The following is a 25,029-nucleotide window of genomic DNA, read 5'->3' as shown; positions in this document are numbered from 1 at the left end:
CACACTTTTTGTAGCCGCTACTTGCGTCAAGGGGCTCTTCTTCGGCGGTCGCTCAAGCCCCCCTCGCTTGCCTTTTTTTCTCGCCCTCACTGCCGCTGTAAAGTAAAATGGTAGCGAACAGGATGTATTCGTGTCTCAAATGGACTACGGTCATCGTCCTCCTCGTCTCCTTCACGATGAACATCGTCCTCCTCTACATGCGCTCCGAACAGGCGCCCAGATGCGCCGTCACGCCTCGCTTCCCACCCAAAGGGAAGCACGACGCGCGCAGCCTGGTGTTCGCCGACCTGACCCGCGAGGAGTACACGCAGGTGCGGGACTTCATGCTCGGACAGAAGATTCTGGACTTAACCAACGACGCATTGGCCAAACCGTCGCAGAACTTTCTGTTCCTCATAGAGCTGTTGCTACCCAAGAAGAAAGACGCGCTGGGCTACCTGGAAGGGAAGAGTGGCAAGCCCGCGCGGGAGGCGACGGCCGTGGTGTTCTGCGGCGCGAGCGGTCACATCAAAGAGTACGTGGTGGGCCCCCTCCCCAACCCCACAGAATTCAGGGACGTCACGCACGAGAGGTACAACAAGACGCTGCATATCAACGCGCGCACGGTCACCATCGGGGAGTACGCGTTGATCTTTAGCTTTACCAAGGCGCAGGTTTTCGCCAAACTCCCTAAACTTCTGAAGGAGAGCTTCGACGTGGACCATGACAAGAATATCAATGCGTTCGAGCAGATGCCCCGGGGGGTCAAATCCGGGGACAGGATCACCTGGATATCCTTCTTCAGGGACATGAGCGGCATGTACATCCACCCGGTGGGGCTGGAGGTCCAGGTCAACCACCAGAGCCTGAACGAGTCCGAGTGGGCCGTGGAACGCGTGCTCTATAACGGTCAGTACTTCGACACGGTGGAGGACCTCCGAGCGCAATACGAGCTGGGCAACGTGAGCAAAATCGTTTACAAGGAAACCCCCGATTACGGCTCCCTGAAGCCCAAGGTCCGACCCCTGCAGGTATGGGAGAAATTTACTCTTACATTTAATGATAATATGTACTTATGATCTTGCCTATAGGCTACATGAATCTAATACGTGTGGAGAAACCTGAGTGAACATGGTACCACTCTCCACTCCCTAAACTGCCGTAAGTTATCATGGCTCCTGAGCCAGGTGAAGGTTTCAGGCGGCCTCTGGAGCGACCCCAAGCTTGACCTGTTAAACGTGCTTTGCTTCAAAAACTGGTCAATAGCGCAGCAAATCTCCGCACAAGGGAAAAGTGCATGGGATGAGGCAATGACGCATGGATGATGTACGGGGCGGATTGGGGCATAGCGGCGGGGAGTGACTCTTTGGTTCTTTGGCCAACAAACGAATAATAAAGTATTTTATCTTTCATACTTCAGACTTCCCGAACTCTCTTATTTTGTTGTTGTCTCTTATTAAGCCTTACACGCGGGTTTATCCACCACACAGGTGCCGCCCCTGCAGTACTACCCGGAGGGGAAGCGCTTCAGCGTGGAGAACAACCACGTCCTCTACCTGGACTGGAGCTTCGCCTTCGGCCTGAGCTCCCTCACGGGTATGCGCGTGTTCGACGTGCGCTTCAGGGGCGAGCGGATCGTGTACGAGCTGAGCGTGCAGGAGGCCATGTCGGTGTACGGCTCCGTCACGCCGGGAATGGCGCTCACCAAGTTCCTGGACTCCAGCATCGGTGTGGGCCGCTTCGCCCACGAGCTGACCCGCGGGGTCGACTGCCCCTACGACGCCACCTATGTCACCACGCATCGCTACATCGACGTGTCGGCACCCGTGCGCTACCTGAACTCCATCTGCGTGTTTGAGCATAACACGGGGCAGCCCCTGCGCAGGCACTTCTCCGACTTCTTCAGCAACAGCTACGGCGGGGTGGTGAACAGCGCCCTGGTGTTCAGGACCATCACGGCCATCGGCAACTACGACTACATGTGGGACTTCGTGTTCTACCAGAACGGCGCGGTGGAGGCCAAGGTGCACGCCACCGGCTACATGTCCACGTCCTACCTGGTGAAGGGCAGTAAGAAATACGGCCACCAGGTGGCGGACAAGGTCCTGGGGAACATTCACACCCACTTTGTCAACTTCAAAGTGGACTTGGATGTGTTGGGTGAGTGCTGAGGTATAGTTAGGTCTACATTGCTCTCTAGATTCATTGAACAGTTGGTGTATTTGCAACCACATATGTTCAGTTGCCAAAAAAGTAACATTGTCGATGGATGTACATATCTGTACATAATTCAATCAATAAATCAATCAATACAAACATGGCAAGGGACCGCTAGAGGAATCCCAATAGAATGACCAATTTATTTGCTCACTGCAGTCGCGTATGCTCAGGGTTTATGCGATGTGAGAACCGTATATCGTCAGTCATACCAAAGCACAACATCATCTTTTAGTATTCTCCCTCTCAAAGAAGACGAACTAGCAGGCTATCGAACTATATCAATACAACCATACATACAGCTATAAGTGCAACAATATGTTATATATCAAATATAACATTACAATAATACATGTTTGTTGTTTGATTACATGAATTTCATGGTATTGAATACACAATTAGTATTATTGCTTTACTACAGTTGACTACATGACATTAGTATTGTACAAACTTCTGGGCTATTAGTAATGGGATGTGACCCACAAAACCAATGAAACAAAGATCCATGATGCATTTAAATGTACTGTGTATCTAACATAGTTCTCCATTACATGTTTCCATGATCCAACGCATCAGTCTATAACATTGGCCTCTGCCTATTCTCTTATTAGAAACTTGTACACCTGTTTCTCTCTGTAATATCTGTAATATATATAAATAATATCTATGGTTGTGATGGTAAATCATGTTGAAAATGAACGGCTATAATGTGACCGTAAAAATGTTGCCATGTTCTCCACAGGAGTGAACAACGTGTTCCTGACCAAAGACATGAAGTATGCCGAGGTGTCAATGCCTTGGGACCCGAACCACCACGCCATGGTGCCTCAACTGGTGGAGGAACAAGCCAAAACGGAGAAGGTCCCTCTCTCTCCTTCTGAATCCATCTTGTGTCTAAAATGCAGGGCTTTTGCCATTGGACGGCTGTTAGTGATTGGCCTTCTTTAAGGTGTGTGTATATATATGGCGAGTGACGCCATCGACTCACCCCAAAGATAGAATAACATTTTGGCTCTCAAAGGAAGATTTCAACATGACTTCCAAAATGTACATCTTTAAAGGTGCTGTAGGTAAGATTTAAGAGCGACTATTTGAGATTTGTCCCAAAGGCAATAGCCTTTCATCAGCTGTAAGTGAGTGAAATGTGCAGTGAGAAGAACATCTGCTTCTAGTGGACTGCGTAGTTGACCTCATAGAACGAGATCCCTCCCAGGTCATTTCTGACCAATCAGGGCCTCCCTTCTCCGATTGGTTCAGGGATTCCACTGTGCCTGTCAATAACAAGTGTACGGAATGCAACACATGTCACTGATGGACTACGGTTGTTTTTGGTTGTTTAGTTTGAAATCCTGTCAAATATAACATGTATTTCATGCTATTGAATAGACAATTAGTATCATCGTTTCGCTACATTACATTAGTATTGTACAAACTCATTTTTACTCTCTCTCTGCATCTCTTGAGTCGTACCTATGCAGCTTTAACAGCCCCTGTTTGGCCCCGCCCACCTGGCTGTTCGCTTCACCGTTTGCTTTTGACCGTGCAGGAGGCAGCGCTGCGCTACGGCACCAAGACGCCGCGCTACCTCCACGTGGCCAGCAAGGAGCTCAACCGCTGGGGCCACGAGCGCTCCTACCGGCTGCAGGTCATTTCCTTCGCCGGGGACCCCCTCCCAGAGAGCCAGCCGGAGGAGAAGTCCATGTCGTGGTCGAGGTGCGTCTTTTAACGGGTTTTTCCTCTAACCCGTGAACTTGTCGATGATATTCAAGCTACCGCGTTCAAATCGCGTTCCTCTGTCGTGTTTGGTGGAGAACGTGTTCTCATTTAACACCATGTGATTGGTCGAAAACGCCTCAGATCCCGTTCTGTGTTTCTGGATGCTGTTCCTCGGAATCTGGTAACCCGGAAGTACACGGGTCGCCAAAGGCAGGAGGAGCATTTGACCAAAGTCCTGAGAGACCAGTCTCTGCTTAGCGTTCCGATCCCTGCTCATAATGGGGCGGCAAATGGCTCAGGAGGTAGAGCGGGTTGGCTGGTAACCGGAAGGTTGCTAGTTCGATCCCCGGCTCCTCCTAGCTGAGCGTCGAGGTGTCCCTGAGCGAGACGCCTCACCCTGACGGCTCCCGGCGAGCTGGCTGTCACCTTGCGTGGCTGACCACCGCCGTTGGTGTGTGAATGTGTGCATGAATGGGTGAATGTTAGGCGATATTGTAAAGCGCTTTGAGTTAGAAAACGGTTGGTAAGAAAAGTGCTATATAAATGCAGACCATTTACCATCTTAATCGAAACCCTTTCTCTCTAGATACAAGGTGGCCATCACCAAGCACAAAGACGGAGAGCAGACCAGCAGCAGTCTGTACAGTCAGAACGACATCTGGAGCCCAGCGGTGGACTTCAGCAAGTACATTGCGGACGACGAGAGCATCGACAACGAGGTATACACGCCGTGAGACTGGGAGCGGCCATCTGCGCTGAGCAGCGCATGGGAGGACTCTGATGTATGGCTGCTGTTACACAATGCTAAGCTATGCATTCCTCAGCTGGTGGGAAACACGTTTGAGTGGCCCCAGTGGGACTCATTCCTTCAATGGTTGTGTGATTCTTCTACAAGAGAACACGACTCGCAACCCTGTTCATTTTCACGACACTGGTGAGAATGAACTATTTTAAGCCCCTGACACTGTAATAGCTTCCTAGACTGGATACCCCCAACCCGTTCTGCCGGCGGTTCAGCAATACATTTCTTTCTGCCTCCGATACGCTTTTGCAGGAGCCAATCACCAAGCTGGCTTTTCTCCCTGGCGCTCTATTGGCTGGTGTAACACTTGGTCTGGCAATAGCCAGGCTAATAGCTTCCATCACTGTTACATCCCCTAACACTGCTATGACTCCCAACACTGTTATCCCTGTTATGACTCCCACCCTGTTATAACTCCCACCCTTGTTATGACCCTGAACCCCTGTTATATTAACTCCCACCCTGGTTACAACTCCCACCCCTGTTATGACTCAAAAACACGGCTATAATTTCAAAAGCTGTTGTAACTCCCACCCCTGTTAGAATTCCCAACACTGTCATAACTCCCATCATTGCTCAATGTCTCAGAGCGAAACTGAGCACCACCTAGTAACTCCTCCAACCACCAAGGAAACACTCCCCTTATGGCTGCGGTGACACCATGCTCAGCTGCACTATGGTGCAACCGTTGTGCGCGGCATTCAATGGACGCCGCGGTGGTGTAGGAGTTCACTTCCAGTTTATTAAACAGGTGGCTTAAATCAAGCAATCTGATTGGTTCCTAACTGTTAATATAATGAGCGTATACATAACTGCTATGACGCCCAATCAGTTTGCAGAGTTCCATATCACGCTGCACCTAACTTGAACTGTTGTTTATTTATATATAAAAGCATAGTTCACTGAAGCCGAAAAATATGTTGATTGCTGGAGAGGGTGGAAATGTTGTAAAGCAATAGGCACACGGTGAGTGAACTTGATAGTAGGCTAAATTGCCAGCGAACCAAGCTACCGTCTCTAGCCTAGCCTTCTCTCTGAACGACGCTACATTGTGTTGCATAGCAACTGCCACGCACTTTGCAGGTAGCCAGGAGGGACTACTTTTTTGTATTCGTTAAAAAAATGCTTTTCCGGCTTTCTTGTTTTTTCAAAATTGTGGCTGTCTATGGCTTTCATTTCGCCATACTTACGTAACCATTTTATAAAAGCAAAAACAGGCTGTGAAATGTTCTCATTATACCACAGTTAAGGGGGTCGCCGTCCCTCGGGACAGGACAAACAATGCCCCTTAACTGTAGTATAATGAGCACATTCCACAGCCTGTCGTGATCTATTGCTTAAGTATTCACCCCCAAATAGAGCAAGCACAACTGAACTGTGACTCACACTGTTGTCGACCGATAGCCTGGAAATCCAGACCCACATCTAGAAAGCTGCAGGGTCTGGCACCGAGTAATGAAAATGGCCCATTGAGGGGCGGCACCAAGCATGCATTTGAAAATATCTCTGCACACAATCGGGTAACACTACGACCAATCAGAAGAATACAAGGGGTGACGTATCTCGACCAGCGGAGCTAACCAATAGATAAGACTCTTGTCGTATCCGGTCGGTAAAACAGCAACGCTTTTGGCACCGCCTATATCAGATACACCGATGTGATTGGTTAATGTTCGGATCCAGGAGAATCGGGGAGTGAGTCAATTGCTCGTTCCCAGAGTGACTCGCTGAGCAAATTCAAATTGTGCTCTCACGAGAACTCTGGATTTCCAGGGTAATCGACTGACCTGAAGGTTTGTTAAAAAAAAAAAACACTCCACCCTGTCCCCTGATGTAGGACCTCGTGGCCTGGGTCACCACCGGGTTCCTCCACATCCCCCACGCCGAGGACGTCCCCAACACGGTGACAGTGGGCAACGGCGGCGGGGTCATCCTGCGGCCCCACAACTACTTTGACGTGGACCCGTCCAGCGAGTCGCCCGACGCCGTGTACATCAAGCGCGGCTCGGAGCAGAGCTGCGACACCAACCGGATGGCCTGCCTGGCACAGGAGACCTGCAGCCCCGTCAGGGAACCCTTCACCTACAACGGCTTCGAAGGAGTCCTGAAGTTTGACTAGTTTGGGTCCAACCTGATCGGGGGGAAAAGGTTTGGAATCGGAATTTGCAGGTGTACTTTTGTATACATCTGGACATTTTCCTATGAAAAAAAAAGAGCACGTCTTAAAGGTGACATATTGTACCACCAGGTGGACACGCCCACTTGTGATGTCAGAAGAGGCCGATTTTCAAAACGGCGTGTAACGGCGAATCACACTCACACCTGGTGGTATAATATGTCACCTTTAACCGAACACCAGAAAATGCTCTGCTTACCAGCAATCGGACAAGGTCCTGAATCATATTCATATTCCGTCCATTTTTTTTTTTTATACATACTCGAGTATCACCTTTTGTAGTAACCCCCATTGTGATTGTATGAGACTGTGCTCAGCCTCACTCGTAACTAAGCCACTGAGGACAGCAGCATCTGCTATAAAAGTAAATGTTGTTCCACACATGCACTGAGCCATCTGAGCTTTTACCCATTCCTTCTGCCACCACGGGCATCGCTGCGGCCGCTGATGGCAATGGCAATGTGGACATCTTGGTTCCAAACGGGGACTGACTGCATTCACTTCCAGCATCAAGCGAGCATTTGGATCCAAAAAGGTGGTCCCGTGGTCTAGATGGGCTACTAATGCCGCTTTTCCACCGACAGTACCAGCTCGACTCGACTCGACTTTTTTGCGTTTCCATTGGCAAAAAAAGTACCCGGTACCTAGTACCGGGTACTTTTTTTAGTACTACCTACGTCGAGGTTCCAAGCGAGCGGAGTAGGTACTTTTGTGTGATGTAAACAGGCTGCTGGTAACTGATTGGCCAGCAGCTGTAAATGGGAATAATCAATCAAAGTTAAGTTGTGTCCGGCGTGGTTGGAGTCCACGAACCCGCTCCCGAGGGGGACACTGATCAGCGTTTCGCCGTGTGTGTCGCTCCTTTCCCGGGGCTAGAGTTAGGCTGCGCGTGGTTGTGTGTGCCCGGCGTGGCTGGAGTCCACGGACCCGCTCCCGAGGATCAGCGTTTTGCTGTTTCATTTTAGTGTCGTTCCTTTCCCAGGGCTCGAGTTTCGCCTCCATCAACGTTACCGTATGACAACAATAGACGCACAGTCATTGCGCTTTTTATTTTATTTTATTTCCCATCATAACCTTTCCCGGGAATCAGGAAATAGTCTTGATCAGATTCAGATTTCCCGGGAATCGCGTCTCCCATGATTAAAACCTAATGACGACCCGCCCATGGTGGAGAGGTTCTTTTCTACGACCCGCCCACATTGAAGAGGTACTTTTTTAGATGGAAATGCGCCTGGAACCGAGTCGAGTCGAGACGAGTTGAGTCGAGTCGAGCTGATACTGTCGGTGGAAAAGCGACATTAGATACCCAGTCATCTGTTAAAGGTGACATATTATACCACCAGGTGTGAGTGTGATTAGCCGTTACAAGCCGCAGATTTTCAAAACGGCTTGTAACGGCTAATCACACTCACACCTGGTGGTATATGTCACCTTTAGCTCCTAAACTTAGAAAATGCTGTTAATGAGAGATGAGGCTTGATGTTGAGTTGTGTTGGAAAAAGAGAACTGATAAATTGTACTCCAGTACTTCCAGACCTGTGACTTGACTCGAGTGTCTGGAGTACAATTTATCAGATGTGAAACTTTTTTCCCCGTTTTCACAGTTGTGAAAGTGAAAACGCAGAGTGCAATAAATCACACTTTGTTTGAGGGAAAATGTTGATTTAAGAAAATTCATTTGACATACATTTTGCTTTTGGTTTTTGATATGCAATAACATATATAGACAATTCAGTGGCTTTTTCATACAAACAATTGATGGTAAATATTCTAACATTTTAGAATGGGGTGTAACAGTTGTACAACTTTTAATGTTTATACATCACTTAAAAGTACCAAAGTTTGCCAGACCAATATGATCAATCTTTGGAACTGCATATCCTTGTGAATATTGTAAATTTTCTAACTTTGCTAAATGTCTCTTTTTATTGTTTGCTTTCATGGTCATTCTCTGGACAGAGTTATGAGAGGGAGCGATCCATATTTGTACTTCTACTGTAAAGTACATACATACTATATCCTACTACATAGGATCCTACTGGCTGGATTAAATGTGATCACTTCTATGTAATGACCGTCTGTAACAAGATGACCAAGCACTAACAACTACATTTTCAGAAAGACATTCATCCAACTCACGGCTGTGTAGACCTGTTGATGTATCCTAGCACTCCACGCTGCCCTTTGCACAGTACAATTAAATTTGGTAGATCAGCAGTACGCTGTGTGGCGTTTGTTTTATATTCAAAGCCCAAGAGAGAGATGGTCATTAGGCATCTGACTCAAACGCAAGCTGAGCAAACATTGTTTTTGCAGGACCTAGCGAACTCTACACAAATAAATTAACTGGTTCAAATGTTGAGACTTGTAGGCCTACATGTTCCAGATGCATTCATGTCAACAACAAAGAAAGTAATCCTGACTTATGCAATTCCTTTGAGGGGAGTAGCCTACTTAACAGGCCGCAAACATTTTAGGCTGCAACTTCCTCTGCAGAGCAAGACGTGCATTAAGGGGAACCAAAACACCACACTGTCCCATCTGGAGGGGCTCTGGGTGGGAGGGGGTCAGAAGTGGTTGACGGTGTCTTAAAATAAGATTCATGAGAAAATGTCAGGTCAAAGTGGGAGGACAAAATAACGAGAAACATGACTAACACCAAAGCACTCGTCAGAAGACCATCCATTCAATACCAAACTGGTTGTGAACGTTTACTTATGTGAGGACTTTATAGAGTAAAAGGTCCCAGACCTCAGAATGTTCAACACATTTGTTGGCCACCAGGTCTTAAAGATGCTCTAGAATCGGTTAAGAATTAGGATTTGGAAAATAAACAAACCTCAAAACATGGCCCCTTCCATTTTCTCCACCATCATGTTGTCGTGTGTGTTGGCAATATGAGCGCACACTCTGAGGCATGTGATTGACAGGCGAGATCGACTTCCCAAACCAATCAGGGAAGATTGGTCGGAATTGAGCCAGGAGTGGTCTAAAGTCAAAATAGTCTCATACAGAGGAAGGCCCACGGTGAAGCAGAACATCTATTCCCACAGAGCATTTCTCCCGGTAAAAGCTGACAGATGGCTGGGGTATTAACAAATCTAACAAATGACACAATTCTAGCACTTAAATCTTCTCTAAAGCTGCTTTCAAGTATATTTAATCTTTTCTAATTGTAAGAAAATGCATTTGGTCCCTCATCCAATCTGGCTACACTGAGTTCAGCTACAGTCCACTGGGTAGGCTGGTACACTGATCTATCCATCATACATCTAGGGAGACACGCCCACTTGTGATGTCATTAAAAACACAGGAAAAGGCAAATTTTCACACCTGGTGGTATACAACGAGGAATACAAAACAGATGACCTTTGGTGTGAGGGCATGACCGGTGAAGGACACAAACACACCTGCTCTCTCAAAAGGACGGCGCATGTCGAGTGCAAAATAAAACGTGGGAAACCACAGAGGCCGCAGATTCAAGCAGAGGTCACATCACGACACAACGGGAGTTGATTTGAGTTTATTTAAAAGTAGCACACGACAAAGGTGCACTCCAACGATGGCGACATTAAGTTTCTCCACTGAAATAATACAAAAAAATGAAAAAAAAAAACACAAGGAGACACACGGCTCAGAAGCCTCGGTGTGACGGCCCTCACGTTGACCGGCGCGTCACACACAAGCGTTCAGGAGGGGGGGGAGGGGAAGCAGACTACACACAGACACACACATGCCTCGGAATACACTTGAAAGCCTACAAAAACTAAAAAGTACCGGAAAATCCACAGAAATCTGCTTTTCTGAATAAAATCGAGGGGGTAAAAAAAAAAAAAAGGCAGTTTTCGGTACCATCCATCATTGCCCCCCGCACTCAGTAATGTGTTTGGCGTTCTCCCGAACCAGGCCTGCTGGAGAGAGGGGGGAAGGAAGGGGAGAGAGAGAGTGAGCAAGAGCGAGAGCAAGAGAGGGAGAGAAAGCGGGGGGAGGCTGTGTGAGATATACACAGAGATAATGGTTCACATGACGACCGGGGACCAATCGCGTCACAGCCAGCTCCGGGATCTCAAACTGCTGGTACGTAGTCCAAAGTTAACCCCTAACCCTCGTGCATCTCCTAGGCATCAGCTAAAAAGAGGAAAGAAAAGAAGAAAGCTACACAAAAAAAAGGCAACCATTTGCTGCATTTCTTTTCGCTATACTGTTGTACAGCAAAGACTGTGTTTGTGTGCATGTGTGTGTTTAAAGCTAGTCAGCGCTCCCCCACCCCCACCCCCCCCCCCCCCAGAGTGGGAGCTGAAGCCGAGTAAGGGAAAGAATGTGTGGCCACTTCAAAACAGTACGCTGGTGGATGCACCTTGTTTTGAGTGCACTCGATAGCAGACAGGAAATTCCAATGAATCCAGAGGCCCAAAGGAAGGCGCGGGTTAGAAAATTACACTAATACACATAATGTGTGCCCGGGGGAGGGGTGCACAGAGCAGGGGGGGAATGAGGTGAGTCGTGGGTTAGGGCCCGTGGTCGTACTGTGTTTATGAAACCTTTTTACTTTAACTCAAGCATTCAATCAAGCACATGCCCACTCTCCCAGACAGCAAGACCTGAGTGTGTGGGTGTGTGTGTGTGTGTGTGTGTGTGTGTGTGTGGGGGGGGGGGGGGGGGGGTGTAACAGAGGCCATCAATAAAGAGATTCAGCGTTGCTGTTCCTGGGTTTCTTGATCTTCTCAAAGTTCTTCAGGATCATGTCATGCAGGGTCACCTGAGGAGGAAAGAAAACAGGAACATTTCAGCATATTTGTATTCATATGAATGTTTGAGGAAAAAAAAAAAAAAAAAAAAAGTGGAACGTTCAACGTTCTTTGGGACACTGGCAATTTTTTTTTTTAATTTTACTTGTTTCTCAAAATTACCGTCTCCTTTAGTAACAGCTACAAAATGGCATAGAATAGTACGTTCAGGATAATTTAAGACCAAAAAAAAAGTGGGTACGTTTTTGCTTTACCTCCAATAGGATTCAGCAAGAGTGAAGACGGCAAAAGCGTCAATCAGTTGTTGGGGAGTTTTTTGGTAGACGTAAGGCAACGCCCATAAATGGAAATCAATCGCTTCCCAGCAAAGGACAGACTGAAGGTCTGTTCAGATGCAGGGCACCTGTCCGGTGTCTAATGCAGGCCTGCGCGGGTCTCGCACCAGGGCACCTGGCGACTATGTTGGTCCCCAGAGGCTCCGGCCCCTGAGGCTAAAGCTCAGGTTGTCGTCCCCCGCCCACCTCCGCCCCGCCCGGTGCCCAACACTCACGTATTGATTCCTGAGCTCGGACACGATGAGCCTCAGGCTGATGTACTCCTTCTCGTCGATCTCCGACACAGTGATCCGGTAGTCCTCCTGCAGACGGAGCACAGTTTATCCACTTTATTTGATTCCACGTTACAAGTCTAATTTTCATTAGGAATCAACATTTTCGACCGATTTCCAACACAATAATACTGGTCAGCACATTGTGATGGGGTACGAGAAACTGTTCTGCTGGGACCCCTGCCGCTTCGGGCCGGGTCACTTTTTGTTCCCCACATATTTCCCCCGGTCTCCAGGGTTTTATTAACAATGAGGATTATCTGTTCTTTGTTGTCGTCTTGTGTAAACTGTAAGCAACTTGTCCGGGCTGCTGGCCTCGGACGATGACAGTTTGGGCTGATACGGGGATAAGCTATGGAGTCGTGGATCCGACAGAATTTTGTCGGGGTTCGACTTTTCAGGCCCGATAAAAGCACACGCAAGATACGGCAGGCAGGACAGACAGATGGGTGGAAAGCATAGGAAAGGGAAGGCTGCAGATAAGTGGGAGGGGGAGGAAAGGAGAAGGACAACAACAGACAAAAGGTCATGAGAAAAGAGGCAGAGATGGAGGGGGTGGGCGGGGTCAGTCCGAGGTGAGAGTTCCCAAACGTGGTACCTCGAAAACACGACAAGGCTGCATGCCAACACTCATTACATAGGGCCAACGCTCGGCAGTTGCTTCCCAAGTCTCAGGTGTCCACCTCGACGGCCAGTATAACAACTGACTCCATTCGTAGTCACATCTGTATATCCTGTTTTTTTACCACACAGGATGTGTTTTGCAGATTTTGAGATAGTCAGAGCAGTTTCGGTCTTTCATGCTCTTGTTTACACCGATCAAAATAATGCAACACCAGGTCTGCAGTAAGCTGCTTCTCTAGCACACCATGTATTAGAACAGCCAGTCCGACACGCACAGCATAGAATAATTATTGAAGTGCACCTACAGGCACACCATGAACTTAGATTGTTAAAGATCCCATGGCATGCTACTTTATGAATGCTGTTAGTGGGCCCCTAATACAGTACTTGAATACGTCCGAAAAATTCAGCCATGGTGCAAAATTACAGCCACTACGAGCCAGTCCCACAATGAGCTTTCCACAAACGTGACGTTTTTTAGAGGCGGGTCAAGGTGGAGGGTGGGGGTGTGGCCCTGAGCAGCTTGCAGCCACGGTACCATGTGCTCGTGTTTACAACGGATGTAACGCAATGGCGAGGCGCACACAGCTTTTGGCCGTGTTCTGTAAATATTCTAGAACACTCCGGGTGCTCCGGCGGGAGTCCTGGAGCTCTATATCTAAATAATATCATATTATACATAGATATCTATATCATATAATGTATATTATCAAGGCCAAAAGCTGTGTGTGCCTCCAGACGATATTATGAATCTCGTTTCTCCTCATGGAGGAGAAACGGATTGTTGCCCGCGATGGTTGACCGTGATGGTTGACCGCGATTGTCTCCCGCCGGAGCCCGGCTGCCTGCTGCCGAGGCACCAACGCCTCGGTAGCTGCCTCGCGGTGGTAGTGCCTCACGGCAGCGGACAACGGATGGAGACAATCGTGGGCAACAATCCCTTTCTCCTCCATGTCGCGGTTCATGGACTTCAGGGAGTCAAAGCCAAAGTTCCTTTCCCCCAATTCCTTCTCAACCATGGCTGAGATAACCCCCACTACGAGTCTCGTTGTGGAAGTAGCTACCAGAGACGTCAGAGAACCCAACACATTCTAGTCTTTTCACCAAATGCAAGCTTTACGCAAGCTTGCCTTATTGTGTTGTGCGTTATGCGCCATAACACCAACAGCGGAACGGTTATCCAAATGTATAACACTTGCGTTACACACACACACACACACACACACACACACACACACACACACACACACACACACACACACACACACACACACACACACACACACACACACACACACACACACACACACACCTTCTCAAGTGATAGTTAATAGGCATAGGCTAAGGCCAAGTACACACGTACCAAAATGATATTTTTTTTCCCCGTTTTCCCTGGCATCGTATCAAGAACATTTGCGTCCAAACGGATCCATCTCAATACGACTCAACACGCTACTTCATATTCCAGGCGTATAGGTGGTGCTGTTTCAGTTTTAGAAATTCACTGGAAACGGAGAGGAAGAGGCGCATAAAGCTTGAGCGCTGTATACAAATACAGTAGAAGAAAATAAACTGAATGAGAAGAACATGACGATGGCTCCTGTAGCGAAGAATAGAATAGAATATTATATATATATATATATATAATAATAATACATTTTATTTAAAGGCGCCTCTCTGGGCACTCGAGGACGGTAAAGGCGATGTCCGGATGAAGGAGAATTGCCGGCGGAGGCTTGAGCAGGTGAGGATGGAGCCGATGGAGTTCAGCAGCTGAGTACTGGAGGAGTCCTGTCACGGGTTGATGGAGGAGCAGCAGGAGAGAACAGACGAGGGCGATCCAGATAGAAAGCCGACCAGCCCACATTGTAGACGAGGGCCCAGGTGACTTAGGCCGTCAGGTGAGCAAACCAGGCGAAGGGCTCAAGCCGAGGCAGTGGGCTAATGTTAGCCAAATCACGCAGATGCACAGAGATGTCAAGTGAATCGTCGATGGTGCGGAGAGATGAAGGATCAGTCTCTCACTTGAGTTGAGAACAGTTGCACAGTCCAACAGTAGAAGGGCTTACAAGTTTAAAAGTTGCAAAAGATAGGTTAAAAGTTATCGGCGAGCAGTGGCAGCATATCTCGCCAACGTTCACTCGTTCACCCGTCGACTCGTCGACCCACTAACACTAACACCACACACTACCACTAAGACCACACACTACCACGATATATATATATATATATACGTATATATATAATATTTTGCGATAGTAACCCTAGGCACAATATCTTCTCCAGCAGGAACACGAGCATGTAGTCTGCCATTGTTGCCATTGGTGTGGCGATGACATCATTGAAACGCAAGTATGCGTATTGGCCGTCCAAATGAACACTCAAGGGCTTTGTTTATGAATTTATTCACCCTGGGACCAGGGGGGTATTCCATCAACCAAGCTAAACCCAAAGCCGGGCTTATTTTGCTTAGCCTGGCTTCTTTCAGCTAGAGTTGCGTTCCATCAATGTGGCTTAAGGGAATCTCCGCTAAGTAACCATGGCAACTTATCCGACCAAACAACCATCAAGCTAAACATAAAGCCGGGCTTCTTTCAGCTAGAGTTGCGTTCCATGAACGTCACTTAAGGGAATTTCCGCTAAGTAACCATGGCAATTTATCCGACCAAACTAACCTGGTCGGGAGCAGGTTAACTGTCAGGCTAACTTGAGCGGTGTTTCAGAGAAATCCATCTGTCAGCAACAATTGTACCATCAGAAGGTTCCGCCAAGCCTAGTCCTCACAATTTTGTCATAAATGTACATATATGAAGTACAAACAGCGTATATTTTCACTAAGGGTCTAAGATTAAATGACGCAAATGAAATAATTCAATGAATTGCTATCTATTATTACTGTGGCTATTTATTCAACACATTTTTACACAAATCTATGTATTATCGCGTCATCAGTAATCAGCGGCTGGGTGAATGGTCTAGCACTTGCCTTGTGATACGTGCGACCCGAGTTCGCGTCTAGACTAATGCGTAGTATTCTTGGCGTTGGCTTCATTTTGTAATTCCCTTTATTAATTTTATTAATTCCCTAATTAAGAATATTCAAAGAAATGGAAAATAAATGGCATGAAAAGTTACTTGATTTCTCTAGTAATCCTTCCTATATTACTATTACTTGCGTGGGGATAGAACCCCGGACGACCAGGTGCAAGTCTGACACGTTAACTCGAGACTGATCAGATCGCCGATTTTTGTGCCAGGCAGCCTCCCTGTTTCTATTAATGGTTACGGTGTTCCCTTTTTGAGTTATTATATGCGTGTACTCCTCATAGACCTCCACAAGCAGCTTCTGTTCGCCGCTGGAAAAGATCCCGCTCTGTCCTTTTCGGACATTTGATCCATGATTCGACATTCACGGTTATGGGCTGGTTACATATCTCGTGAACGCGCGTAATCCACGATAATGTGAGCCTGGTTTGAACTAACCTGAGCAAGGCGCGGCTGAACTGCGTTGATGGAACGGCTTTAGCCTCAAGTGGAAGTTGGCGCTAGTTCTAACCAGGCTTAATCAACTAATCGCCGCTTTCGTTAGCGACTTTGATGGAATACCGCCCAGGTTTCAGAAAAGTTTGTTTGCAAGCAATGCGTTTACAGGATTCGTTGGGACGATCGGCCAAAACGATGCAAAACATCTGCGTTTAAACCAAAAAGCGTCTCCGTGTGGATGGCCCCTAAATGTCCACCGACCTAATTTCAAGTGTTTTTTACCTTTTACACGTTAATTGATCCCGGTTTGTGATTGGTTGATATTGATTGGCAAGTTAAGCCGTACTGGACAAACCAACAACCATATTTGCCATAGTTTGAACCAATTACAAACATTGAGTGTATATGCCATGCACCGCACACATAAAAAAACAACACACACACACAAACCAAAGAAAACACACAATCCCCCCCAACACACACACACACAACCACTCACCACGTGGGGATACTTGGCGACCTTGGAGACCAGCTTAGCCCTAGTGATGTAATATCTAGAGATCTGGTCGAGGTAGGACGCCGCCTCGCCCTCCACTGTCCTCAGCTCCGCTACCGTTTCCTCCTGCACGCACAGAGACACAAACACAAACAGCGGCCTTAACCCCGAGGACCCTCAGTGGTATTCTTAGCCCCCCCCCCCGCCCCCAAGCATACCGGCGTGGGAAATCTAACCGTCTCTCTGTCCTGGCTCCACTCAGACATAGAGCAGTAGAAGAAGACATAGCTCAGGGCATAGATATGGATCAGTCCATGGATGCATATGGTGATGGTGACAGGATCTGGGTGGACGACTGTGTCATTAGTGTTGTCCGACTGTCCCACTGAATGCGATTGTTCCTCACGATTTTTTTCCCACGTCAATAAATTATTACAAATCACAGAGCTGAATGCGACTGAACACATAAGACGAGATTTCCATTTTGTTGAAGAGCGTGATTTACTATATTATATATATATATATATATATATATATATATATATCTGTTAAATTGGTTAGACCAATAACTATCAGATATCTTTGTCACCGTGGACACTGTACATGTTGTAGGAAATGGCAAATGACTTACAGCCCATTTATGATTATTCACAGTACTTATTGCATCCATAGTGGTGAACTACATTCACAGACATAATCTCTCACCTATTATACGTGTTGATCATTAATCTCAATAGCAGTCGGCGCTGCCAATCGACGATGCGTTACATGAATAAAGGTTGCTTTGGTAACATAATGGTGATCAGTTGGATCACAACAGTTCCCTTTTGGATCGAAACTTTCTCCAAAAAAAGTCATAACCTACCTTAATTTTTCAAACAGGGATTCAAAAATTACTGTTTCCAAAACATGAATGCATTAAAGAATGAGCCCCCAACCCACATAATCCAACTTCTATTTGCTACATTATTTTACACAAAGTGAAAAGCCATAATTGATTCCTCTATACGTAGGATCATTTGGTAAAAGCCAGATTATAAACTTGTTTTAACTAAGCTATACTAGTTTATTAATCCATCCATGTTTTTCACCGGCCTGATCTATTGGAAAACGCTGTACATTTGTAAATAGTTTTAACTCTAAAAGTTGTGTTGTTTTTTTTTCACATCATATATATCATATCACATCACATATATCTTCTATGCGTCTGATGTAAAAGGACCTCTTTAGTGTCTGTATTGCAGTGGAGGAGAAGGGTTTTGAATTGGACTGGTCTAACGACGTTAGTGCAGTGCAGTTTTAAAGTTGCATTATGTAATTATAAGAAAATGCATGTTCAACTGTTTTGAATAGAGCATATGAGAAGAAAAAAAATAATGAAAACTGTTTAAAACCCATGCAAAGGTCGCCCTCCTGTGTTTAAACATTGAACAGCACCACGTCTGACCTGTATGGAGACTCCAAAGTTATTTCCATCTTCTATTCTGGGGATGAGAAGCTGGACCCACATCTTCACCTGATAATAACAAGAGGCAGAGATAGAAGTGTGTGGGTGAGTGTGGGTGAGTGTGAGTGAGTGACAGCTAACCGACTTGACAACCACAGCAGCAGCTCCGGTGCATCACAGTTAACGCATTTGACGTTTGTTATTGGTTGACACCAAATGGGCCATAGCTTGTTAGTTTGTCTAGGTTGACTTAACTTGCAAATCAACCAACACAGAAACTGCAATTTGTTTACATGTAAATGTAAAAAGCAAACTCTTGCCATTTCTTAAATGGTAGACATCTAATGGTTAAGGGCGCATAGACTCGAGTACTCGCCGATACCGCATTTTAGGCAGGATCGGAGGAGTTTCCGATACTGCTATCAGTATCGTACCAACTCTAAGTACAAAAGCCCGGAGAGCCTCACCGTGTTGCACTTCTCAATGAGTGTCCGGATCTCTGGCTTGACGCGCTCGATCAGGTCCACCAGCCGCCGGTTGCAGCGCATCATGTGCTCTGGTGCCACCACCAGCACCTTGGCCTCTCCTTTGGCGTCTGAAACCCAGAAGGCACCCACAAGGGCTCTCTTAGTGGACCCTTGGTAACCCCGAACAACTGGAACGACTTGAAAGGCTTTGCAGTACAATTTGTCTTTTTCAAGATGACCATCAAATCATTTAAAACAGTAAAAAGAAAAAAAGGTCTTTACCCCGACAGTTCTCATCAGCGGCGCCGTCCTCTAATTTCCTCTTCTTGGCATTTTGCTGGAATGGCCAAACACAGATGTTTTAGTACACGGTTTGGTTGACTTGTTTATGGCTGAACGTGGGGCTTTCCTATTGTACTGCATATACAATACATTCACATTACACACGCAACATTCCTACTTCAGCTTGATGCAAGCAAGACAAACATGTCCCGTTAAAGGCCAAAGTATACTACTCCCGACTCCGTAATCCGACTCTGTGACTACAGAGACCCCTCCAGCATTCGCAGTTCTCCGTCGAGATGTTGGATACGCAATGCAATTTGCCGCCCGATCTACCTTATATGTTGACTACTAACCATGTAAATAGTGTTGAAAATAAACTTCCAAAGCTTTTCAAATCTTATTTGGTGTTTAATTGGTCCTTGATGTGCAAAGTAAACAAGGTGCAGCGCAAATAAAGGTGCAAAGTCAAACCGTGAAAAGTGATTCCGGAAATTATTTTGTAAGAGGACCAAAAACAGCCCTTGCCGCCACCGTCCGTCTCTGTTGCGTCGACGGATAGTTAAAAAATATTGGATGCGTGCGTTGAGCTACGGAGAGGGTCTCACACAGGGTCTCCGACGAGTATAAAACCACCTTAAGAGTCTGCACCTTCCATGTACCAGAGCACGGGTGGGTAGTCATTCTCTTCATTAGTTGAGAATACTATTCATGCCCTGGTACATACAAGGAACAGATCCATAGTTAGTGTAACAAGCGACACCTGTGTTTGTCCTACAATGGCACCACTGTGAAAAGGATATATATATGTGTCCCAAAGCATTTACATTTAGGGCATTTAGCAGACGCTTTTATCCAAAGCGACTTTGGTTCACACACAACCACAAACACCGACAGCAGAGTCAACCACGCGAGGCAACAGCTCGTCAGGAGCAGTCCAGGTGAGGTGTCTTGCTCAGGGACACCTCGCCACTCAGCTAGGAGGAGCCGGGGATCGAACTAGCGACCTTCCGGGATACAAGGCAACCAGCTCTGCCTCCTGAGCTAACCCGACCCTAAAGCCTCAGCCCCAGCTGTTGTAGGCTTCATTTCTCTGCTGCTACTTAATCAAAAGCTGTCCTGGTGTGAGGTATCCTCCGTATGCAAACGAGAGCTGCAGCACACATTTTGCCTTCATTTTGACAAATTTGAAGGACACAACGGGTGCATCCTTCCTAGCCTTCTGTCCCCCACAATGACCCCGGGCCAATACAACTAGAACACCATCCATTCATAATAATAAGAATAGCTAGCATCGCTAACAGGCAAGCAGAGCTAATAAGTAGGCTATAGCGTATACAAATAACCAAACGTATTGGTTTAATCAGATGTTGACGTACCGGGTCAAGGCCGTGGTTGCTGTTTGTGAAGAGGATAGGATCTGGCACCCTGACGACGATCTCAGAGTGGATTTCCTTCAGGTCCTCGACGTTCAGTATGGGCTCCTAGGAGAAGGAGCACAAGCATCGAGTCACCCACCGACAGTACGCCGACCAAGCGTCAGGCATGCCTAAAATAAAAAGGTACAAATAATTATATATATAAAAACAAAACAAATAGAACACATTATAATAGTAAATCTGCAGGCTCTCACATCTGCCTTTAAAGCGTCTCTCTCTCTCTCTCTCTCTCTCTCTCTCTCTCTCTCTCTCTCTCTCTCTCTCTCTCTCTCTCTCTCTCTCTCTCTCTCTCTCTCTCTCTCTCTCTCTCTCTCTCTCTCTCTCTCTCTCTCTCTCTCTCTCTCTCTCTCTCTCTCTCTCTCTCTCTCTCGTCGTGTTTATTGCTTGGGATTTGAGGAAGCAGTGTCTACTAACTGGGACACATGACAAGTTCAATATGAATATTATTAATAATAATAAACAAAAAACCAGCAGGAACCTTAGAACAAAAAAAAGAACCAACATTTGTTTTGACTCAACCGAGTCCTTCAGTGGCGTCTTTCTCTCAACTGAAAGAGGACTTACCTTTAAAAAACTGTCTAATTCCAGAAGCTTCAACGGGAAGAAGCTAGCGACCAGGTGCTCTGCCTGGTAAGAGTAGAAGGATAAATGTATACATTTTTGGATACAGTTTCTCAATGTCTTCTGTGCTTATGGAAGGACAACCCCCGAAGGTATACTATAGCATTAAGAATCACTTAATCATGCCAATATGGGCCAAACAAATAAAAGTAAAACATTAAATTCCCTCTTATTGTGACTAATGCTCTTTGTATAATGTCCCTAAAAAAATGGATGAACAAATAAACAAAACAAACCCACTTTCAACCTATACTTGTGCTAAATTTAAGGTATTCAAGTATGAGCTTACTGCCCCTAGAGAACAGCTACCTGGGATGCCGTTTTATCTTCACCCCCCCCTGATCTCTGTAACGGTACCTGCCTGCCTTCTTGAGCCAATTGCTAGATTTTATTACTTAAATCATGCATGATCTGACTGAAAGTATGCATTACTATTTAAGAATGTGTTAAAACATGCATACCTCGCTGGTGATCTGTTCTCGGAATGCATCCACCTGTAAAAAACAACAATAAGAGCAAACAAAATACAAGTTCAACGGTACTGAAACACTTATAGGCGCTGAGCGGAAACATATACAGATCAGAATAGCATTCAATATGGTGAAATCACACTTTACACAGGGGGAACCTGTGCCAATTCACTACACTGACGTGGAATATAAGGTTCGTAGTCATTTATACAACTTGTCCACATGTAAAGGCCTCGACAGAATACTGAAGAATAGGCGACTCCACGGTCCACAACAATGGGACATAAATTGAGAGCGAGAACTACCATGAATGGCACTACTATCATCAGGCATAACCATTCGCTAAGCATTATCTCTCTCCTAGTGGCCCTGGACTGTGGATTGTGTGGACCAGGCCGAGACCCATGGGTTTCGCTGTCCGGTTACAGGACTGTCTAACATCCACAACGTGCGGGTCCTTACCTTCGACTTGAGCTCGTTGTCTACCTTGAGTGAGGACGACATCGCGTACGACCAGAGAAAAGTCAACAACCCGATGAACACAACGGCGCGTATGTGAAATCCTGACCACGGATACTTTTGTTGGAGCCACACACCGCTTTCAAGCGAGACGCCGCTTCCAAAGTTATGACGTGACGTACACGGAAAGCGACACCACGTGGGTCTGACATGTGCACCGACGTGTTTCTGGTCGGACCGATGTTGAGAGGGCACCGTTCTAGTCTCAAACCTCAGACCCCTAAGGTTCAACCTCTTCTTAAATGAGATCAGGGAAACTCCATATGCGAAACATCTGAGATGTCACGGCACAAAAAGTAGTGTTGTTCTCACTGGGACGTTTAAGCCATTTCTCCGTTCATTTTTTTGGCGGTTTATTTCGTTCTTTTGTAATACTTTAATGGCTTTCGGCCATTACAATTCTGCATTATTCTTTATGATTCCGATTTTCTCACAATCATATCTTTAATGTAGGACACATCTCTAGAAAAGTGAGATTTCGAATCAGTGTTTCTACACGGACATACCTAATAGATGTACCAATTTCCGCAGCCCAATTTTCCTCTTGTTTTGTAGCGCGTCATCTCCGGGAGAGCCAATTAGCTTCTGTTGTACCGCGCAAGCGCATCGCGGAGGCGCGCAGTAGATCCCGGAAGTTACAGCTCCGAACAGTACAGCGTTGGAGTTGCAGCTCATGTGACAGTTTGTGATGCACTTGTATGAAAGTAATACGATCAGTCAGTCAGATATCGTGGATATATATATATATATATATATATATATATATATATATATATATATATATATATATATATATATATATCTATATCTGTCATAGAGGGAAGCAGCGGCACGCCTTCAATTATAAATCCCTTTACTCCAACGTTGTGCACTGATTGTACACTGGTGGTGGATGGAGGGTGTGAAATGAGGATATATATATATGCTACACGTGAACCTCCTAAAATGGCGCAATTTGATTGGTTCGCTATCTCGGGATATTGGGCAATATCCCATGATTGAGTTCTCAAACTCGTGATATTGTTTGACGGTCGTCTCGTCACGCTAATAAAAAAACAAATAAACCGCTAATAAAAATGAATAAATCCCGGCAAAAAGGGTTATCTTGTTTATTTTTGGAGTGTTCACGTGTAGTAGGCCTATATGTTAGTTAGTTAGTTAGTTTTTATTTGTCCACGATGTGGAAATTTGTCTTTGGTCTCATAAAAAACAACAAGCAGGACAATAACAGCAACAACAAGCAGGACAACAACAGCAACAACAACAACACTTACACACAGACATCGTCATGGCAAAAAGCAGGACAGCAGTGGCAGTTACATTACAACACATCGCATCAACGCATCAACGGGGCATGGTGTTCAGTGCCCCAATTGCATTAGGAATAAAAGAATTTTTAAAAATATTGGTACTTTATAACGTCTACCAGAGGGAAGAAGTTCAAACTCCCTATTGAGTGGATGAGAGGGATCATTTGCTATTTTGACAGCTTTTTTCCTAAGCACTTCATCGTACGTACAACTTAAAGACCGGGTAAACCAAGAATAATTATGGGTTTTGAGTTTATAATACCACAGGAAAATATATTATTAACCACCCTGCCAAATTTGAAGGACTAAAAAAATCGCGAAGTATATAAAATTATGCTTCAAAGTTGATGAAAAATGAGCAGTAATCCCTGGCTCAGGACGGTGGGGGCGTGTGCGCTGCAGGCCAGGAAACCACGCTCATCACCGGAGAGCCAACTGCAAACTGACAATTCAAACCAGACTCGTGAGCGGTAAAACCATAGACGGGTGAAACCACAGAATGCTAGTGCGCGGTTAATGTATTTATACCTAGAGGGCAGCAGGGGGCGGGTTTATGTGAGTATGACCGCTTTACGTAAAGCGGTCATCGATGTAGACCCGCCCATTTTAAACCTGCACACAGAACATTCTCTGAGGCCTAGCTCCTCAAGGAAATGATGAATGGGAAAAATATTTTTTACATGTTTTGAGGGACACATTTAAGGCCTAATTAATATGATAAGAAGAAAAATACTGAATTTGGTTTACCCGGTCTTTAATTGTTTGTCTTGTCCCTATGATTTTTGAGGCAAGGTTTACTATTCTCTGCAGCTTGCTTCTTCCTTTAATATTTAGATTACCGTACCACATTGCCATGTTGAAAGTTAGAATGCCTTCTATCAGGTTCTTATAAACTGTTTCCATAATGTGCTTACTCACTCTAAAGGAGTTGAGCTTGCGCAGTAGATGGAGACGTTGGTTACAGGTTTTAAAAATATGGTCTGTGTTTTCACTGAAATTTAGGTTACAATCAATATATGTACCTAGATATTTGAACTTGTCTACTACCTCTACAATTTGTCCCCTAATTATAAGGGGCTGCACAGGGTCCTTTTCATGAAAGACAAGTTCCTGAGTTTTTGTTACATTGATCTCTAAGGAACTTTCATCACACCACTTCTGGAGAGATGACACGTGTGCTCTATATACTTCCTCTCCGACTATGTCCCCCTTCTTTAATAAGGCAACCAGGGCCATATCATCTGCATACTTGAACAAACGAAACTTTTCCAGATCTAATTGGAATTTGTTTGTGTATATGGAAAAAAGTAATGGGGATAAAATGGTCCCCTGCGGGGCGCCGGTGTTAAGCACAGTGATGTCGGACCGAGTATTGTTAACCAGGACCTGTTGAGGGCGGTCAGAGAGGAAGTCCCTAACAAGGTGGATAATACCACCGTTTACTCCTATGTCGATAAGTCTCTGCAGCAGGATGTGAATCTGCATGCTGTTAAAGGCAGAGGTAAAATCGATAAATAGGGCCCTAGCAAGGTGGGAGGGGGCTTGTAGGTGCTTTGACAGGGTGTGGAACATACTGACAGTTGCATCATCAGTTCCCCTCTGACTTTTGTAAGCAAACTGGAGATG

General features: G+C 45.9%; 2 protein-coding genes across 2 annotated transcripts; one reads left to right on the top strand and one right to left on the bottom strand.

The window, feature by feature from the left end:
- Positions 1 to 9,107, top strand: LOC311361914 (primary amine oxidase, liver isozyme-like). The gene is made up of 6 exons (XM_084481711.1): positions 1 to 1,010; positions 1,470 to 2,139; positions 2,939 to 3,057; positions 3,743 to 3,909; positions 4,499 to 4,631; positions 6,552 to 9,107. The coding sequence occupies exons 1-6, from the start codon at positions 108 to 110 to the stop codon at positions 6,831 to 6,833; spliced, it is 2,274 nt and encodes a 757-aa protein (XP_084337837.1). The 5' UTR covers positions 1 to 107; the 3' UTR covers positions 6,834 to 9,107.
- Positions 9,108 to 10,407: 1,300 nt separating this feature from the next.
- psme3 (proteasome activator subunit 3) lies at positions 10,408 to 22,189 on the bottom strand. The gene is made up of 10 exons (XM_084463370.1): positions 22,037 to 22,189; positions 21,566 to 21,598; positions 21,048 to 21,110; positions 20,424 to 20,528; positions 19,045 to 19,099; positions 18,763 to 18,890; positions 18,296 to 18,364; positions 16,852 to 16,974; positions 12,189 to 12,275; positions 10,408 to 11,649 (listed from the first exon to the last, which is right to left on the bottom strand). The coding sequence occupies exons 1-10, from the start codon at positions 22,076 to 22,078 to the stop codon at positions 11,569 to 11,571; spliced, it is 786 nt and encodes a 261-aa protein (XP_084319496.1). The 5' UTR covers positions 22,079 to 22,189; the 3' UTR covers positions 10,408 to 11,568.
- Positions 22,190 to 25,029: the final 2,840 nt, after the last annotated feature.

This window comes from Micromesistius poutassou (genome assembly GCF_964030765.1).
Source record: "Micromesistius poutassou genome assembly, chromosome: 1".
Classification (NCBI taxonomy): Eukaryota; Metazoa; Chordata; class Actinopteri; order Gadiformes; family Gadidae; genus Micromesistius; species Micromesistius poutassou.
Note: the sequence above shows the minus strand (reverse complement) of the source record. Positions and strands in the feature narration are given on the sequence as shown.

Excerpts from the sequence above, each read along its gene's own strand:
- LOC311361914 (XM_084481711.1), top strand. The coding sequence starts at position 108 with ATGGTAGCGAACAGGATGTATTCGTGTCTCAAATGGACTACGGTCATC. Across the intron at positions 1,011-1,469 it reads CCAAGGTCCGACCCCTGCAG|GTGCCGCCCCTGCAGTACTA; the intron begins GTATGGGAGAAA and ends TCCACCACACAG. Across the intron at positions 3,058-3,742 it reads AACAAGCCAAAACGGAGAAG|GAGGCAGCGCTGCGCTACGG; the intron begins GTCCCTCTCTCT and ends TTGACCGTGCAG.
- psme3 (XM_084463370.1), bottom strand. The coding sequence starts at position 22,078 with ATGTCGTCCTCACTCAAGGTAGACAACGAGCTCAAGTCGAAG. Across the intron at positions 18,365-18,762 it reads TCATTGAGAAGTGCAACACG|GTGAAGATGTGGGTCCAGCT; the intron begins GTGAGGCTCTCC and ends TGTTATTATCAG. Across the intron at positions 12,276-16,851 it reads TCGCCAAGTATCCCCACGTG|GAGGACTACCGGATCACTGT; the intron begins GTGAGTGGTTGT and ends CTCCGTCTGCAG.